General features: G+C 48.7%; 3 protein-coding genes across 3 annotated transcripts; all 3 read left to right on the forward strand.

The window, feature by feature from the left end:
- Nucleotides 1-150: 150 nt before the first annotated feature.
- On the forward strand, nt 151-655 carry VC83_04070 (uncharacterized protein; the record flags this gene model as incomplete). Its single annotated transcript, XM_024467707.1, has 2 exons — nt 151-551; nt 619-655. 2 exons carry the CDS (start codon nt 151-153, stop codon nt 653-655), a joined length of 438 nt encoding a protein of 145 aa, XP_024324822.1.
- A 420-nt stretch (nt 656-1,075) lies between these two features.
- Nucleotides 1,076-1,537, forward strand: VC83_04071 (uncharacterized protein; the record flags this gene model as incomplete). The annotated part of the gene is made up of 1 exon (XM_024467708.1): nt 1,076-1,537. The coding sequence occupies one exon, from the start codon at nt 1,076-1,078 to the stop codon at nt 1,535-1,537; it is 462 nt and encodes a 153-aa protein (XP_024324823.1).
- Nucleotides 1,538-15,732: 14,195 nt separating this feature from the next.
- On the forward strand, nt 15,733-17,575 carry VC83_04072 (uncharacterized protein). Its single transcript, XM_024467709.1, has 2 exons — nt 15,733-15,838; nt 15,885-17,575. The coding sequence occupies exons 1-2, from the start codon at nt 15,791-15,793 to the stop codon at nt 17,259-17,261; spliced, it is 1,425 nt and encodes a 474-aa protein (XP_024324824.1). The 5' UTR covers nt 15,733-15,790; the 3' UTR covers nt 17,262-17,575.
- The last annotated feature ends 1,129 nt before the right edge of the window (nt 17,576-18,704 follow it).

Consider the following 18,704-nt stretch of genomic DNA (forward strand, 5'->3'; position numbering starts at 1 on the left):
TACAATGTTGGCCTCCCTTTTCATATCCATAGTGGTCAAGGTGGTGATGGTATTCTCCTGCCTCATTATCTGCGTGTCCATTTCCTGGCGCTCTTTTTCCAACACGGTGAGCGTATCCATAATTTCATCCATCTTCGCAAGCTCATCCCTATGAGATGCAAACTTGAGTTGCAGATCTTTGATCGCACAGTTGGTAGCTCCCATACTCTGGACAATCTCCCTGACAGCCTGGGTCCAGGGTCCAAGACTAAGTTGGTGGTTGCCCTGCAAGGCTGTGCTTTGACGAGGTCTTCCGCCGTTGGCATGATTAGCTGTGCGATCGTTGCCACTGTCATATCCACGTTCGCCGACTCCCACAGTATCAACTCGATTGTTGATGAGAGTGATCCGTTTGTTTATTTGGCGTATCTGATTTCGAATCGTGATGCGGGGGAGGAGAGGAAGGGGGCTGCGGCGAAGCTTATTGCTTTTGTTAAGGAGCAGGTGAGGAGTGCGGGGTTGAAGCGCATATGTCTTGACTGTTTCAAGGGCAATGATAGGAAGTTGGTCCGGTAAGCAGTGGTCTTGCGTGAGTGGACGGTTCTTCTTTTGGATGGCTGATGGTTTTTGTTGATTTAGGTATTATGAGAGTCAGGGGTTGAAGATGCGGCTTTGATGGTGTGGTGCTGACATGCTCGAGCAATGATGGAAGAGGAATTTATTTACAATAAGAACCGAAGAATATCAGGTGGGCGCCCTCCCTCTACTTTGTATTCTTACTTACTACATATCAGGACCTTGAGATAGTACACGGGAAATTGGTCGCGCAAGACCCCTCGTTTGGCTCCATCCCAATCGATGAAACCGATAATTCACACGACCTCCGCACTGCTCATGCTCAACGAATTATCTCTAATGCGATATGTGAATACGTCTGGAAACCCCTTCGCTCAGAGTTCACACTCTTGCACCCAGATTTCAATAGTCTCCTCGTCAAGCTATCGGATGAACTACTCAAGTACAATCCTGACGGGCGCGTAGCAAAAGTCTGGACAGCTCTGACGATGCGAGCTTAGAAACGTTATCTGTCAGCCCAATGCCGCCTCAACCTTCGGATGTAGCTCAATCCGTTAGAGCTGATCATGTTATCTCTAGAGTCTTGTCTGTCCTGTCTCCCTTAGTCAGTCCATCCCAGAACGAGAGTCTGCGAAAAGACCTCCTCACGCTTGCCAATTCAGCCATCGACGTTTGGAACAATACTCAGAGCGGCGAGTTGAAAATCACAGTAACTCCGTTGTTGGAACGCGAACACCGGAAAGAATGGCGGTCCCAGCTTTTTGACCCGCTAGACCACGATGAGAAGAATCTTGACGTAATCTCTAAGACCCATCCCCGGATCGTCACTCTTTTCCCACAGTCATCGCTTGGGAAACGGCAAGGCCGGTCAAATATGACAATGCTGTACCCGGAAGCTTTCCGCCACAGTCTGATCAACAACTTCACACAAAAGAAATGTGCATTCATCATGGGACCGGACTGCTCGAGTTGTCTCCATTGATAGTTCGAGGAAAGGAGGCGCAAGAGGAAAGAAACGACTATTTCAATGAGGTGATGGAGAATGCAAAGAAAGAGTCGCATAATACTAGGCGGGGAGGCCACAGTCGGAGAGGTTCAATGGAAGTTCGAACATCGGTTGGCAATGAAGAGTTGGTTGTATTGAATGCCAATCGTTAATGGAGAGTCAATATACTACCTCTACGAATTCTATTCTAACAAGCAACTAGACAAGCTAAATGTAGTGTTTTACGTATGGACCGAGGCGTACTCTAATGTGAAGTTGGGAAGAAATACTCTCCTGGGAGAACTCTTCTGGACCTGCATTACACCAGCAAGGTCCGTAGTTATCGGTGCTAGTGCCACTACCCGTACTTTCGCCTTTCATGCACGTATCCTTGACAAGTCCAGTGTCACCCCGTCATTTTGTCCCGTCTCGTCCCGTCCCGTCTCGTCTCGTCCCGTCCCGTCCCGTCCCGTCCCGTCCCTCTCGTCCCTCCCCGCCTCGAGTTACCTCTGTCAACCCTACTCATGCTACCACAATGCATGTGGTCACCTTATTGAGGTCCCCAAACAGCACTTCATCATGCCGCTCCAACATCAAAGAAGCCTCGAGGATGAGGATCCCGAATATAGACCCCGAAATCTGCGACAGTGTCTTACAAACCCAACTCATCCTGCAACCTTGGACGGCAGGTTTAACAGGGATGAATGGCCTCCTAGAATGGATTAGACATCCATTATGGTGAATAATATGATGCTTCACGAATATATAAGGGAACACAACAGCTTTTTGAAATGGTCAAAGCTATCGTGGACATGGAGATTGCTTCCACTGCATCAAAGTGCAAGTGTCCTCAGACAACATCATCTGAAGCTTCTGGACATCTACGGAACCCCTAGCAAACCTTTCAGCTCCAGACGACGAACTCTAGGGTCGCATGATAGGCTTGCCTTCAGATATTTCCTTCCTGTCACGGTTGGTACATGATGCTTAATTCATCTATATCATCATCTTCATCCTCATGTTCTGATCGCAGGATAGGTGACGATAGGTCGGGTGTAGGCCATGGTTCACTTCCTTTCATAGGAATGCTAACATCGTTTGTACTATCCTGAATAATTATCGTACAATCGTTCTCATGGCTTTGTTCCTTTTGAGGAGTGCCCTGTTCGTTTGTACGAGACGATTGTTCATTTGTACGAAGAGTTGTCTCAGGTCCCTCATTTGTATGGGAATCCGCCCGTTGAGTGTTAGGACTCCTCGGACTATCATGAACATTTCTCGGACGATCGTTCCTAGTGTTGGGGTTCCTGGTTTTTGTAATGGTGGGTGCACCAGATGTGAGAATCTAGCCACCCAAGGAAGGGATGATTTTACTAAGACAACACACTGTCTTAGGAAAAAGAGCCAAATGGTCGTAGCTTAGACTATTCCACAACGCAGCAATCAGGTGTATGATGTAGTGGAGTGGTTTAGACAAGTTGTAACAAATGTTGAGTCTGAGAACTCAGGGATAAGTCAGAGGTTAGCACCTCACTGACTTTTCAGAAACAAGGAGTAACAAGATCAATGCTTGGAAGCTTGGAAAAGACATGGAAGTATGTGATAGTCGATTTACTGTATTGTCTGCTTGCCCTTTCTTAAGGAAAGGGCAATCCTATTTATGCTAAAGGAGTGTAGTTCTCTCATTTTCCAAGACTTTCCATGACTAACCAGGCTTGGTAACTGTAGTCGACGTAAGAGAATCCCATAGAACCATCTCCTAGGTTTCTAGCCTATAGGAAGTGAAAGGTGGTCCAAGGTCGGAGTACCCCTATAGACAAATTATGTCATAACTTAACCAATCTTGTGGGTAACTAAGGAGCGATGACGTGTAATGAATCATAGACAGTTGTAGAAGCTTTTGGAGCTATTGTTCATGTTCCTAGGCCTCTAGTTCATAGAGATATGTCATGTGTAGTATTAGCCCAGTAACTAAGGAGTGATGTCATGTAATGAATCATAGAGGGTTGTAGAGATATGCTATGTGGTCATATCAGCCCAGTAACTAAGGAGCAATGACATGTAATGAATCATAGATAGTTGTAGCAATCGTTGAGTAGTATTGCTCTTGTTGTTGGTGTGACAAGCCAAAATATGTATAGTGACTTGTAGGTTTGAGGAGGAGATTTCTAAGTTTGCTCTTGAGTTTGATAGCAAACTGAGTGCAACGAATGTCAGTATGACAGTTTTGATCATTCCCTTTGTTTGGCCGAAGTGGTATCCTATTTGTCTGAGAAGATATATCCATTTCCTCATAGTCCCTTTGGAGTTCATCGATGTCGTCCCCTTCTACCTCCTTCTCTGGTAATTCTATGAAGATAGGATCAATGTCTAACACCCTATCGGGATGTCGACCAGAAGATCGCTGAACATGAATCACATTTGGAGTCACTCATCGATTACATCAAGACAGCCTATGGACCCACAAGACAGAGTCTGAACCCCCTCTTAGAAGACGGCCACATCACATATGACCTGCTTTGGGCCCTCTTCAAACCAAATACCTTGGTATATACCAAGTGTTTCGGCACAGGAAAGCCAAGATGTGTAAAGTATGATTTTGGAGAAGAACGGAAGACGAACAGTGGGGTGAGGGAGTTCGACGGTTGGCACCTTTGGAGAGGGTCTAGGGCTGGCGTTTGCAGATAGGATGTCCTGTCAAGATTATGTAGCCAGCCCACTGTTTGAATTTTGCTAGCTTTATTATGTGTATCGTATTTATTTTATGGTTACCTCATCCCGACTCCCTTGATGCTGCTGCAGCTCCTGCCATGCTTACGCCTTGCTTCGTGCAGAATGCTAAAATATGAAAATGTCTTTCATCGAGACCATCAAGTGGAGGGAGACGATCGATACCGTCAGTTGAGACCATCGGGTGAGACCACAATAGGCCGCTTCAGAAGTGCTGTAACACTGTAGCAAAATGTAGCAGCCCCACCTGTATTAGCCGTAATAGGAAGTAGACCCCTGACCAATCCCAGCATCAAAATTGCCTGATTAGGAAGACCACTGTTACAGTGTAGCACCGAGGTAATACACTGTAGCAGCAGGTATCATTACTGTATATAGATTAGTTATAATTATAATAGGTTAGACTACAACTTTGATTCAACATGCAAATGTGAAGCCGAGAAGCTGTATGAGTAGTATAACGATAATATAGACTATATACAGCAATATGAACCCCTATTATTCGTTGTTTCAAGTCGATATCTCGACTTCCCAAGCCTCCTCATCCCATCCAGTACCCTCGAATCCTCCGGATAGCTTCCGTTTCCACTCGCCAGCGCCTAGTTTCCAAAGCGAACCATATACACAGCTGCATACTAATGCATTCCTTCTGGCAGACGAAGCTGATACTGTTCATACTGCTGAATATATCCAAACTGAAGGCTTCATAAGTGATAATAGCCAAAGCTATACTCAGTTAGCAACTGATACCGAAAGAGGAGGCAATAATAATGATAAGGGAAAGGGGCGAAAGGCTGGAAAGGGGCTACCGAAAGTGAGAAGATGATAGTCTTACAGATCTGCTTTGATAAAGCAGAGCTGTACGCCATATGGCCGACCGGGCGTTTTGGAGGCTTGTGACTCGAGAGTTTGAGTCTATCCAAAGCACAACTCATAACTCCCTTGGGCGGCTTGTGAGTACTCTCGTTCGTGAGCGCCAGGAAGAGCTTTCGACAAGACCAGAAGGGGAGAGCGGAGAAGAAGATCCACCAACTTCATATACCCAAGCTGTAAGGACACAGGGCACTCAACTCACAGTAATAGCATATGAGAGTGCGAGTCAGAGGCTAAACGGATGCTATCCTATAGGTCTACTACGAAGGATACAAAAAATATGATAAGGAACCCCGTTGGGTCAATCCCCTTAAGTACCCGAAACAGGTCCGACTCGGCTAACCTGCCCTAACTCTCCCCACATGACCGTAACCTCTTGAACTGATTCCAAAGGAGAAGTGGCTTAGCCATCATCTGCATCTGTAGACCTGTAAGAAATAGCGTCTGTAACCCATGACCACTCGTAAATATAATAGCCTCATTGTAATGGTGGGTGCACCAGATGTGAGAATCTAGCCACCCAAGGAAGGGATGAATTTACTAAGACAACACACTGTCTTAGAAAACAGAGCCAAAGGGTCGTAGCTTAGACTATTCCACAACGCAGCAACCAGGTGTGTGATGTAGTGAAGTGGTTCAGACAAGTTGCAACAAATGTTGAGTCTGGGAACTCAGGGGTAAGTCAGAGGTTAACACCTCACTGACTTTTCAGAAACAAGGAGTAACAAGATCAATGCTTGGAAGCTTGGAAAAGACGTGGAAGTATGTGATAGTCGATTTACTGTATTGTCTGCTTGCCCTTTCTTAAGGAAAGGGCAATCCTATTTATGCTAAAGGAGTGTAGTTCTCTCATTTTCCAAGACTTTCCATGACTTACCAGGCTTGGTAACTGTAGTCGACGTAAGAGAATCCCATAGAACCATCTCTTAGGTTCGTAGCCTATAGGAAGTAAAAGGAGGTCCAAGGTCAGAGTACCCCTATAGACAAATTATGTCATAGACAAATTATGTCATAACTTAACCAATCTTGTGGGTAACTAAAGAGCGATGACATGTAATGAATCATAGAGGTTCGTAGGAGCTTTTAGAGCTATCGTTCATGCTCCTAGGCCTCTAGTTGGTAGAGATATGTCATGTGGTAGAGATATGTCATGTGGTAGTATGAGTGATGTCATGTAATGAATCATAGAGGGTTGTAGAGATATGCTATGTGGTAATATCGGCCCAGTAACTAAGGAGCGATGACGTGTAATGAATCATAGATGGTTGTAGCAATCGTTGAGTAGTATTGCTCTTGTTGTTGGTGTGATAAGCCAAAATATGTATAGTGACTTGTAGGTTTGAGGAGGAGATTTCCAAGTTTGCTCTTGAGTTTGATAGCAAACTGAGTGCAACGAATGTCAGTATGACACTCATTAAAGCATTCAACCCATTCCTAGTCATTTCAACTAAGCCGGGGGCAATATAGGCCTAGTGATAAGTCTCATGACAAATACCATCATATGTACAGAGGTATGTAAATGACGTTAGGCCCTGGACTACAGTTAATAGCATCTGTAAATAGAACCATTCGCTAGCCATAGGGCTACAATATTCCGATCCATTCCCCTTTGCTAGGACTTCCATTTACAGACCCGTTTGTCCGATACAAACTGCGAAAGGAACTTAGAGTATAATAAGGACTAACCATCCTCATACGTAGCATTATAACGGAAGAACCCCATTAATGTACTATCCGTAGAGTTAAGCTTTGCAGCAAGCTCTTAGAAAGAAAGGTTTTCCAGAAAGTACACTGGTTGTTTGATGATACTAATTGTAAGGATCCCTTCCTCGTGCGGAGGCATCCTTACAATTAGTATCATTGATATAAGGGTTAATAAGGAGTCAATTCAGGATGTAGCAAAAGTGTAAGGACACAGGGCACCCTGCTCACAGTAATAGCATATGAGAGTGCGAGTCAGAGGCTAAACGGATGCTATCCTATAGGTCTACTACGAAGGATACAAAAAAGATGAAGAGAGGAACCCCCGTTGGGTCAATCTCCTTAAGTACTGTAAGGACACAGGGCACCCAGCTCACAGTAATAGCATATGAGAGTGCGAGTCAGAGGCTAAACGGATGCTATCCTATAGGTCTACTACGAAGGATACAAAAAAGATGAAGGGAGAACCCTGTTGAGTCTGTTTCCTTGAGTACCCGAAACGGGCCCGACTCGGGTATCCCAACCCTAGCCCTGATCCTTCCACCGCAACAGGTCAGCATCGACCCTGAACCCTACACCCTTACCATCCCCCACTATAGTGTAACTCGCTATGTGCTCCTCTACTGGTTCGAAACCACACCGAGTCAGATTTCATGCTTGTAGTGACCGTAACAGTTCTGAGACAGGTTCTTCGAGTATCTAGGTAAGGAGGCATCCTTACAAGTACCCGAAACGGGTCCGACTCGGCTAACCTGCCTTCACCCTCATTTTGTGACCGTAACCTGCCCGACTCAGATCCTTTCCGTCACTGAGGGACAGGCATCCTTACACTACCCCCCTCCTGACAGAGTGCTTTGTCAGCAAGGCACGCGGCTAGTATCATGTCCGCAACGTCTCCGAATAGTATCCGTGAACGGAGCGTTCTGTGTTATCAGAATGTTGGCTGGTAATTGCGTCTGGAACAACTTCGTTTGTCGTGCGCGTCGGGAAGGTGCTTTGTTTGCCACAGTAGTCATCCCGAGGTGGTATCGCGTTAGGGTCCATTTGGCATGCGAAACTGGAGCTCGCTTTTGTTCGATCTCACGTTCGTTCTTGAGGTCCGAATCAGTACCGGAAGGTGTCCGCTACACGTTTGAGTAGAATTTTCGTAAACGTGAAAGAAGAAGTGGCTGCGCTAGCCCAATTCGGAGTTTATTGTTATAAGCCGACATTTGAGTATTCCGCTTAGCCCACTTCCTCTTGTTTTTTCCTTACAACAACAATGCCAGCGACCCTCCCGCCTGAGACCAGTAAGTGGCCCCTCCCCGTCCGTTTCTTTATGATACTGATAGATTGGATAGTATAACTCTGATCCACATGAACGAGCAGGTGATGAGAGCGCGTTGGCGCGGTGTTGATAACTTGTGCTGGGCTGACGGAATCACAGATTCCAATTTTGAAGATGCTGGTTCCCACCACCTCCAGGGCCATTACTGTCGCCTTCCGCGTGCTCTGTCTGCGCTGCCTTCAGGCCAAAGCCCGTGGGATCCAGTCCCACGACTGCGTCTGGTCCCCGACCAGTTCGAAGTGTGGGTACTGCACGTCGCAGCACTCGCCTTGCGTCCCGGTAGGTTTTCTTGTGGGGTTCGGTGTTTGGTTTGGTTGGCCGTTGCTGACTTTGGTGAAAGCTGCCCTGGTTCCTTGGGGAAGAGTTTGCGGCCCTCCTGGCCGCTGAAGAGGCCATCCCCCTCATCCCCACTGACGTCGTCCCTGCTGCCACCGAGGCCAATCGGGTGGCCCTCCTGGCCACCCAGAGCGTGCCAAAGTTCTGCTCTGAGGCGGAGCGTGACCTCTACAAGGAGGCATGCGCCACTCGGGCTGCCCTCGAGTTGGGGCTGGCCGTGAGTAGACCCCCTTCTCCTTGTGACTCTGGGCAGCAAATTCGGTCGTCGCTGTGCCGTCTCCGGACGGAACTGTAATGACACAGGGCACCCAGCTCACAGTAATAGCATATGAGAGTGCGAGTCAGAGGCTAAACGGATGCTATCCTATAGGTCTACTACGAAGGATACAAAAAAGATGAAGGGGGAACCCCGTTGAGTCTGTTTCCTTAACTCCCGAAACGGGCCCGACTCGGTTATCCCAACCCTAGCCCTGAACCTTCCACCGCAACAGGTCTGCATCGGCCCTGAACCCTATACACTTACCGTCCCCCACTATAGTGTAACTCGCTATATGATCCTCTACTGGTTCGAAACCACACCGAGTCGGATTCCATGCTTGTAGTGACCGTAACAGTTCTGAAACAGGTTCTTCGAGTATCTAGGTACGGAGGCATCCTTACAGGAACAGGAGAGCATCCCTACTCTCTTGGGGGAGTTGGTGGCTGCTGTAAGGATGCCAAAGTCCTCAGTGATGGAAAGCATCGGAGTCGGGCAGGTTACGGTCACGTGGGGAGCATTAGGGTAGGTTATCCGAGTCGGTCCCGTTTCGGGTACTTAAGGAAATTGACTCAACGGGGGTTCCTCTCTTCATCTTTTTTGTATCCTTCGTAGTAGACCTATAGGATAGCATCCGTTTAGCCTCTGACTCGCACTCTCATATGCTATTACTGTGAGCTGGGTGCCCTGTGTCATTACAGTTCCGTCCGGAGACGGCGCAGCGACGACCGAATTTGCTGCCCAGAGTCACAAGGAGAAGGGGGTCTACTCACGGCCAGCCCCAACTCGAGGGCAGCCTGAGTGGCGCATGCCTCCTTACGAGGACTATATCGACGTCTTCTCAGAGGAAAAGGCAGAAGACCTGCCAGAGCTAGGAAGGAAAACCCATGCCATCGATACTGGGACCCAGGAACCACCATATGGGCCAGTATATAACCTATCGGAAACGGAGCTGGCCACTCTGTAAATACCTCGACGAGAGCGAGAAGAAGGGTTGGATCCGAAGGAGCATAAGCCCTGCAGGTGCGCCCATCCTATTCGTTCAGAAGAAGGACGGAAGCCTATGTCTCTGCGTAGACTACAGGGGCTTGAATAAGATTACCATGAAGAATCGACACCCGCTGCCACTGATCACTTGGATCGGCTCCAAGGGTCGAGGTGCTTCACGAAGCTTGATATTAGGAACGCCTACCACCGCATCCGTATTCGCCCAGGCGACGAGTGGAAGACAGCGTTCCGTACTCGATACGGACACTTTGAGTATAGGGTGATGCCTTTTGGATTGGCTAACGCACCTGCAACGTTCCAAGCGTACATGAACGAGACCCTAAAATGGTTGGTTGACACCATATGTGTCATATACCTTGATGATATCCTCATCTACTCCCAGAAGGAGGAGGATCACGCTGACCACGTACGAGAGGTCCTAGGACGCCTACGTGAGGCGAACCTATACGTGAAGCTCTCAAAGTGAGAGTTCAATACCAAGAAGGTAAACTTCCTTGGGTATACGGTCACAACAGAAGGGGTTGCCATGGAGAGTGACTCAGTTGCTGCGATTGCTGAGTGGCCTACACCAAAGACGTATAGAGAGGTCCAGGTGTTCCTTGGCTTCACCAACTTCTACCGGCGCTTCATAAAGAGTTATTCTTCTGTTGTGGCCCCTATGACAGGCCTTATGAAGGGGGCCAAGGCAGGTAAACAGACAGGCCCATTCGTCTGGGGCGTGGAATAGCAAGGTGTCATACTGACATTCGTTGCACTCAGTTTGCTATCAAACTCAAGAGCAAACTTAGAAATCTCCTCCTCAAACCTACAAGTCACCATACATATCTTGGCTTATCACACCAACAACAGAAGCAATACTACTCAACGATTGCTGCAAACTCTTCTACTACATCTGTTTATGCTACATACATCACGGCATATCATTTGGACACTCATTGAACAAGTTATTAAGAAAATCTCCTCCTTAAGGGGGTGGGCCAATACTACCACATGGCATATCTCTACCAACTAGAGGCCTAGGAACATGAACGATAGCTCTAGAAGCTTCTACAACCCTCTATGATTCATTACACGTCATCGCTCCTTAGTTACCCACAAGATTGGTTAAGTTATGACATAATTTGTCTATAGGTACTCTGACCTTGGACCTCCTTTTCGCTTCCTATAGGCTAGGAACCCAAGAGATGGTTCTATGGGATTCTCTTACGTTCACTACATGATTAGCAAGCTAGTTGTGGGTCGCACTTGATTTCTAATACATTTACCAAGCCTGGTTAGTCATGGAAAGTCATGGAAAATAAGAGAACTACACTCCTTTGGCATAAATAGGATTGCCCTTTCCTTAAGAAAGGGCAAGCAGGCAATACAGTAAATCGACTAGCACATACTTCTACGTCTTTTCCAAGCTTCCAAGCATTGATCTTGTTATTCTCTGTTTTTGAAAAGTCAGTGAGGTGCTAACCTCTGACTTACCCCTGAGTTCTCAGACTCAACATTTGTTGCAACTTGTCTAAACCACTTCACCACATCATACACCTGATTGCTGCGTTGTGGAATAGTCTAAGCTACAACCCTTTGGCTCTGTTTCCTAAGACAGTGTGTTGTCTTAGTAAATTCATCCCTTCCTTGGGTGGCTAGATTCTCATATCTGGTGCACCCACCATTACACAAGGCGCCTTCGACCAGCTAAAGGAAGCCTTTACCACAGCCCCGACGTTGGTCCATTTCGATCCTAGCCGTAGAATCAGGCTTGAGACCGATTCGTCAGGGTTTGGCCTGGCTGGGAACCTCTCCCAATTAGTAGAAGAGCCAGGCAAGAAGGCTGAGTGGCACCCTGTGGCCTTCTATAGCAAGAAGCTGGAACCAGCTGAGCTCAATTATGAGACCCACAACCAGGAAATGCTAGCGATCGTGAGGTCCTTCGAACAGTGGAGGCATTATTTCGAAGGGAGTCAATACCCTATCGAGGTCCTTACGGACCATAATAACCTCAAGTATTTCATGGAAACCACCGCCCTCACAAGGAGGCAAGCGCGGTGGGCACAGGCGTTATCAGCCTATGATTTCCATATAGCCTATAAGGCTGGAAAGATGAACCCAGCAGACGGGCCGTCAAGTAGCCAGAACGTGATGCTGACTACCAGAATACCCTCCGTAAGGCCATGAAGGCTGTAGGAACCCCACAGGTAAGCGGGGTGACAACGAGCCCACAGGGCCCTCAAGAAGAGGATATCAACCCACAGAGTATGGGCGAAAGCACCAGCAGCGCCAGACTGGACAGAAACCACAATACGGACACCAAGAGTTCAGGTTCTGTTGTCCCTAGTGCCATAGTGACAGCTATGGTGCGGGGAGAGGGTGCCTATAGTGCTGCGACTGAACCTCTGACGGACTTGATCAAAACCCTCCAGGCGGCTGACGAGCTTGCTGTTAAAAGGGCCAAGGACGCAGGAACAGCGCGAGCAGAGGACCCTCGTGGATGGAAAGTAGACGATGCAGGCATCCTACGCTTTAAGGGAGCGGTATACGTACCTCCCAACCAGGCAGTGCGGATGGAAATCTTCAAGATTTGCCATGATGACCCACTGGCCGGGCACTTCGGGTATAAGAAAACCCAAGAGTTGATCCAACGCAAATACTATTGGCCCGGGCTCGCTGAGGAGACCCAGAGGTACGTACAAGGTTGTGATAGATGCCAACGCATCAAGCCTGTAAGACACAGGCCATATGGCGAAATGCAGGCCTTAAGGATGCCCTCAAAACCATTCGAATCCATAAGCATGGACTTCATCACGGATCTGCCCCCAAGCATAGGGGCAGACCAAGGCAAGGCTTCAGACTCCATCCTTGTGATTGTTGATCGTTATACTAAGGTGTCCAAATATATACCCTGTAGGAAAACCATCACAGCCCCAGAGCTGTCGCGGCTATTCCTAGCATTCTGGGTTAAGGACTTTGGAATCCCAGCTGAGATCATAACGGATAGGGTAAGTGTATTCACATGCCACTTCTGGTCAGCTTTCTGTTTCCACCTCAAAGTACGGCGTAACCTATCCACTGCCTTCCACCCTCAATCTGATGGCCAGACTGAGAGGCAAAACCAGAATATCGAAGCCTACCTTCGGCTACACTGTAATCAGCACCAGGACAATTGGGTGGAACTCCTCCACTTCGTGGAGCTTACCTACAACAACGCGTTCCACGACTCCATCCAAATGTCGCCCAACCAGGCCCGGTACGGCATTAACATTGATCTGAGGCAAGGGGTTGAGGACGACCCCACGAGAAGGGAGGTGCCAGTTGCGAAAGACCGTAAACATGATCCTTGAACTACGGCAAGAGCTGGAGAAAGCTTGGAAAAGAACGAAGAAAGCCCAAATAAGAGGCTACAACAAACTGCACAAGCCAATGCAGTATGCAGTAGGAGAGAAAGTAAGACTTTCGGCTAAAAATATCAGAACCACCCAGCCAAGTAGGAAGCTTGGGCACCGCTGGCTTGGCCCGTACAAGATCATCCAGCGGATAGCTAAACAAGCGTACCGGCTGAAGCTTCCACCACGATATAAGGCGATTCATGACGTGTTCCATGTCTCCCTACTCGAGAGGTATTGGGAAGGCGTCGAGAAGGCCGATCCTCCACCTGATCCAGAGATCGTGGATGGGGAAGAAGAATATAAGGTCGAGACAGTCCTAGACCACACGACTGTGTGGAGGGGTAAAGGAACTGGAGAGGAATACCTTATTAGATGGGCTGGTTATACAGCCGCAGACGATCAATGGGTGCCAAAACATGACGTAGGGCTACCGTTAATTGAGGCATATCACAGGAAGCATGCACAAAGAAGCAAGGATGGGACAACGTAATGGTATTGGCCCTACAAACTATGGGAACAATCAATCAGAACCTTGGCCCTCAGATGAGGACTCGGACTCGGACTCAGACTCAGACGAGGTCGACGAAGAAACAGGGATCGCACCCTCATCCCCAGACGACAAGGACTGGACTGAAGAAGGCCCTGAGGGTGCTGGCAGTGGGGTGTTGAACTTCCACTTGCTAGGCTTCACAACTAGGCGCTCTAACAGAGCACGCTCTAGATCGATGGGCGAGGTCATGACGAGAGGAGCTGGCATCACTAGGTGCGGGGCTCCACCTACCCATAGGGTTAGCAAGTATCCAAAGGAGAAGGAGGCAACGTACCTATGAGGAACTTCATGGTGTCGACGTACTCCTCGAGCCCAGATTGGTAGGCATCAAGGACCTTGTCGACAGAAGCGTGGAAGACCTGAGTGGCGGCCTTGAGACCTTCAGTCTTCGCCTTGCTCAGCTCCACAAGGATCTCGGTGTGATGAAGGAAAGCCTGGCGAGGATCGTCAACATTACGCGCGACGGCCTCAGAAGGCCCAGCGACTTCCTCCTTGGGAGGTGCAGCGACTCCCTTATCCTTGGCCGGCTTGGCGGCACCCTTCTTCTTCTTGGGGTAGCCTCGGAATCGGCAGCAAGGCCAGCATCTTCGTCGTCGGCCCAACAGTTCAGGAGAGCATCAGCCGCAAGCTGGAGGGCCTCCAACTCGGCGCCAAGCTGGGCAGTAGCCTACCCAACCATTAGTACAAACAAGCAACGAGGAGGGAGTCCCTTACCAGAATGCACGCGTGGTTGCCCCGAAGGCAGTCCGCGCATTTGGCCATGCCAGAAGGGACCCAGCACATCTGGCCTGGGAAGTTGTAATACGTGTGCGCACACTTCACGCAGCACGGGCGGGAGCCAGCGCGAAGGCGTCCTGCAGACTCAGGAACCTCACAGCGGGCAGCAACCTTCCACCCAAGCACGGTGCGCTCATCCTTTAGAGCCTCTGGCTCAGGAACGATGGAGCCCTCAGGCTCCTCAGCAGCGTTCTCGACTTCAGGCGAGCCATACGGACAGACAGTGCGAGAACGTGATGGGGAGGAGGCGACACCAGAAGGAACAGGCGTGACTGGCGCCTCGGATTCAGGAGAGCCTGCCATCTGGTCAGCTGCCCTCTTGCATGGAGTAGCCACAGGATTCTTCTTGTGAGGCATTGCGGAAGCTGAGCAAACCAGAAGATCTACTCCCACGAGTTAGCCACCGAAGAAGGAAAGGAAGGAGTGCAAATACCTTTGTGAAGGAGCAAGGCGATGGAGGAGCGAGACCCAGAAGGTGTAGTCAAGCGGTGTGAGGTTGAAGGTGAAGGTGGAGAGAAGTTCGATAGGAAGTAGGAAGTAGGAAGTAGGAATTGACGCGGCACCACAACAAAGGGGAGTGGCCGCAGCAACCAACAACAAGGGGGGTCACAGGACCACCCCGCCTAGCGACCACCCCAAGGATTAGGGCAAACAGCCCAAACAAAGGCAGAAGGCCATACTCATTGCCGCCTCAGAATTGAGGACAATCCCGCAGAAGGGGAGGCAATTGTAAGGCGGCCCATCACGTGAGGCCACCCTGAACCCAGGGGCTGCCCAGCAGTGGGGCCACTAGGGCTCGGTAAACCAGGGCATGTCGGAATGTAGGATATAAGGAGCTGGAAGCCTCAGAAGGAGGCCTCCAGTCAATAGTTGCTGTATCTACGTAGACCTATTGTGCTTACAGAATACAATACCTTCCTGCCTCCTGACCTGGTTCCCTGGACTCCCATGAGACCCTTAGGCTTACGATCCTTACATTAGATCAAGAGTCACGGGTGCAGAGTACGTTAGATAGTTGGATTACATAAGAATCAATATAGCGATATTATCATTATAACGATATATTCTGCTGGCAGCAAATGCATCGTTATAACGGTGCTTTACTGTACCATAAGAGTAATTGCCGCTAATAACCATCATGTACGAGTACGTAGTCCCACAAGTCGATGCTGCCCCGTTTCGTAGGCGGTAAGATGCAGCAGAAATAAATTCGTTATCGTGGTGCTGACCAATAATCCCCCCAAACACACAAACAACAACACACAACAACACACAACACACACACAACAACATAATCAACAACAGTTCTCGATGCAGGATGGGATTTGCTGCAAAACGCTCTCATGCTGAATTTCGTTGTGATACTGTAAGCATGTCTCAATACATTATGTTCTGTATATTAATTTTCGCAGGCGAACTGTCAGACGTTGTTTAGTTACCCTTCGCCAGCACCAACAACACTCTTTTCGGACCCTCCACCCTCCATACCATCTCGAACGCGATCATTCCGTACTGAAAGCGGTGATAAAGATTCCACATACGAGCAAAAGGTTAGATCTTGGCAGGCAAAGGAACAATTCCACACAAGCAGGAGGAGGGAGAAATCGCCTTTGCCGCTCCTTCGTCGATCTGCTTCATTGCCAACCCTTTCCGAGTTACGATCTTTACCCCTAATTGCGCCCCTTACCCAGCAGAACCTCCTCTCCGCAGAAGGTGAAATGGACCCGAGGCTCGCCGGCGCACCCGCAACCCCGCAAAAGTCTGTCTCCTCGATTTCCCAAACTTACGACACCCCGTCCCAAGCCTCTCATGCTTCCAGCTCCGTGGATGTCGGCGCGAAGTTGGAAATCATCAACATATTCGGGCACGAAACCAGCACCCCCATTCTGCAGAAATTGCCCGATTTCAAAGCCGAAGTCCTTTCAGTTGTCAGTGGAGAGCGTCTGTCAGCGATGAAACCTCAATCAGCTAAGAGATTCCGAAGTGATTTCAATGACGTCAAATCCCGAAACGAGGCAACGCTCCACGACCGCATGATGCCGCATATGATCAAGTCCGGGAGGACAGTGTCGGGGGGAGAGAACGCAGATGAACTTTATAAAGAGTTCCGGGAAGATGGGCTGGATCGGAATATTGATGCGGATTTCAGTGCTGGGTGCGTCCCTATCCCTCCCTGCCATGCCTTCGAAAAGAATCTCGAGCGGCTTTTTGGGGTCAAGAACCCAAAACCGGATTTCACATTTGGCTTCAACCCTTCGACTTTCACGAAAGACGAGCAATTATTACTCCAGCGATACGACACCTCATACGCGCTGTCTAAAGGCATTATATCACCATTTTTCATTATGGAATGGAAAGGCTCCCGAGGCACGATGCAGGATTGCTCCGTGCAAGCCCGTCGGGGTGGAGCAGCAATTGTCAACGCCAGACGGCAGATCCGCGCCTCCACAATCCCCGATTACGATTACTTCACTCCCGATCTCGCTACAATCGCTTTCTCTTGCGCAATGACCTCGGAAATCGCATACATTGCCGTACACTGGTGCCAGCGTATCGCTGATAATGATTACTGGTATATGGCTGTGGCGAAGAGATTTTTCCTGGCAGAAGATGACGACATTCAGAGGCTAAGGCTGTGTCTGCATAATATTATTGATTGGGGTCTGTCGGAAAGGCGAAATTCTATAAAGGAGGAGCTGAGGGCTTTGGATGAGAGGTGGCAGATTGCAAGATCACGGGATTTAGAGACGCAACAAGGATCGGTTTCCAAGAGAAGGAGGAAAGAATGAAATGATTGCTTCAGGGCCTTATTGTCGTGCAAGAATAGGTTGGTTTAGCTAACTAAGCCTTAGTCACGATGAGCTTACATATTGATTGTCTCATACCCCTTCAGTTAGTCATGCATAAAAGGGATGTGATAAATTAATCGACGAGTGGCGGCGGGTGGGCCATTGGCGAACGGTTTAGTCGACTGGCAAATGTTCGTATTGGCGGATAGCTTAGGCCATTCACCAATGGACTGGACCATTGGCCAACCTGGAATGGAGCATATTGGTGGGTAGACGGGAACATATATACGGAAAATGACCAAACTGCCACCCAAATTATTCGAAATGACTGAAGTGCCACCTAAAACATGAAAAATGGCTGACATGCCACCCAAATTTATACCCGATCGCCTATGTGGTATCCAGAAGTGTTCTAACAGAGTTCATTGATACACCTTTGATATGTTTACTGGATTTTGTATCTGCCTTTGTCATCGAGCTACAACTACTGAGCGTCAAGCTGGCTGTCGTGGTGGTTCTCACACAAGTAACCACTTGTTCTAGCCAATCCAGGAACAGGCCTATTCATCAGTGGGACTCATTTACGTGGACCCGCGCGGCCCGCACGGTATCCCGGACCTAGTTCCTGCGCGCCTTTGCTCGCGTTGCTGCGCAAAGCGAAATTCGGGTCTCTCCATTGGCTGCACGGGCCGGCAGTGCGGTACAAGTTGAGAAATTCGAAGATTCTGTGCGCTCATTGGCTCTATCATCTACCTCGAGAAGCAGCCAGCCAGACACGCAACCTGCAACGGACTTTATATGACGAAAAAGATGCTCCTCGACGCGACGAATTATATAAAGCAATCGCTGGGTTGATAGCTCTAAAACTTGCGGAGTTATGTACGATTTAAGTTCTGTAGGTCAGATTTTGCAGCAACCAAGCCGGCTTGCAACGACCACACAACCCCACACACACACACCAAGTCGTCTCTCCGGGTCTCCAATATGGGGCTGGTAAACCAGACCTCCCCTGCTGATCGTAACCCAGTTACGACCATCAGGGATATGATGATAAATAATCGAACTAAGTCTGTAATGAGCTATTTAGCGAGTGATCCATGGCTCCATGGACCAGAACGGCAGGTCCAAGGTACGTCATGTGGATGAAGTGTTTCTATGGTACGTATCCAATTAGAGCACAGAAAAGTTCCACAGCCATGGTGCCATTGTTGGCCAGTTCGACATCCCATCTTGTTATTTAAATGATTGCGTCGATTTTCCCGTTCGTCTCGTACACACAGGTGTATTCAATGGATCCAACGCCAGATGTCTTCAAGTAGAAAACCTCATCAGATACGGCGAGTATGTGGGTGGTATGATGGAGCAAACTGTTTCCGATATAGAGACGAATATGTTCAACCCAAAATGCTCGCGCGTATCAGATTCCGCAGACTTGCGCATATT

The sequence above is a fragment of the Pseudogymnoascus destructans genome (genome assembly GCF_001641265.1).
Source record: "Pseudogymnoascus destructans isolate 20631-21 unplaced genomic scaffold scaffold_8, whole genome shotgun sequence".
Lineage (NCBI taxonomy): Eukaryota > Fungi > Ascomycota > Leotiomycetes > Thelebolales > Thelebolaceae > Pseudogymnoascus > Pseudogymnoascus destructans.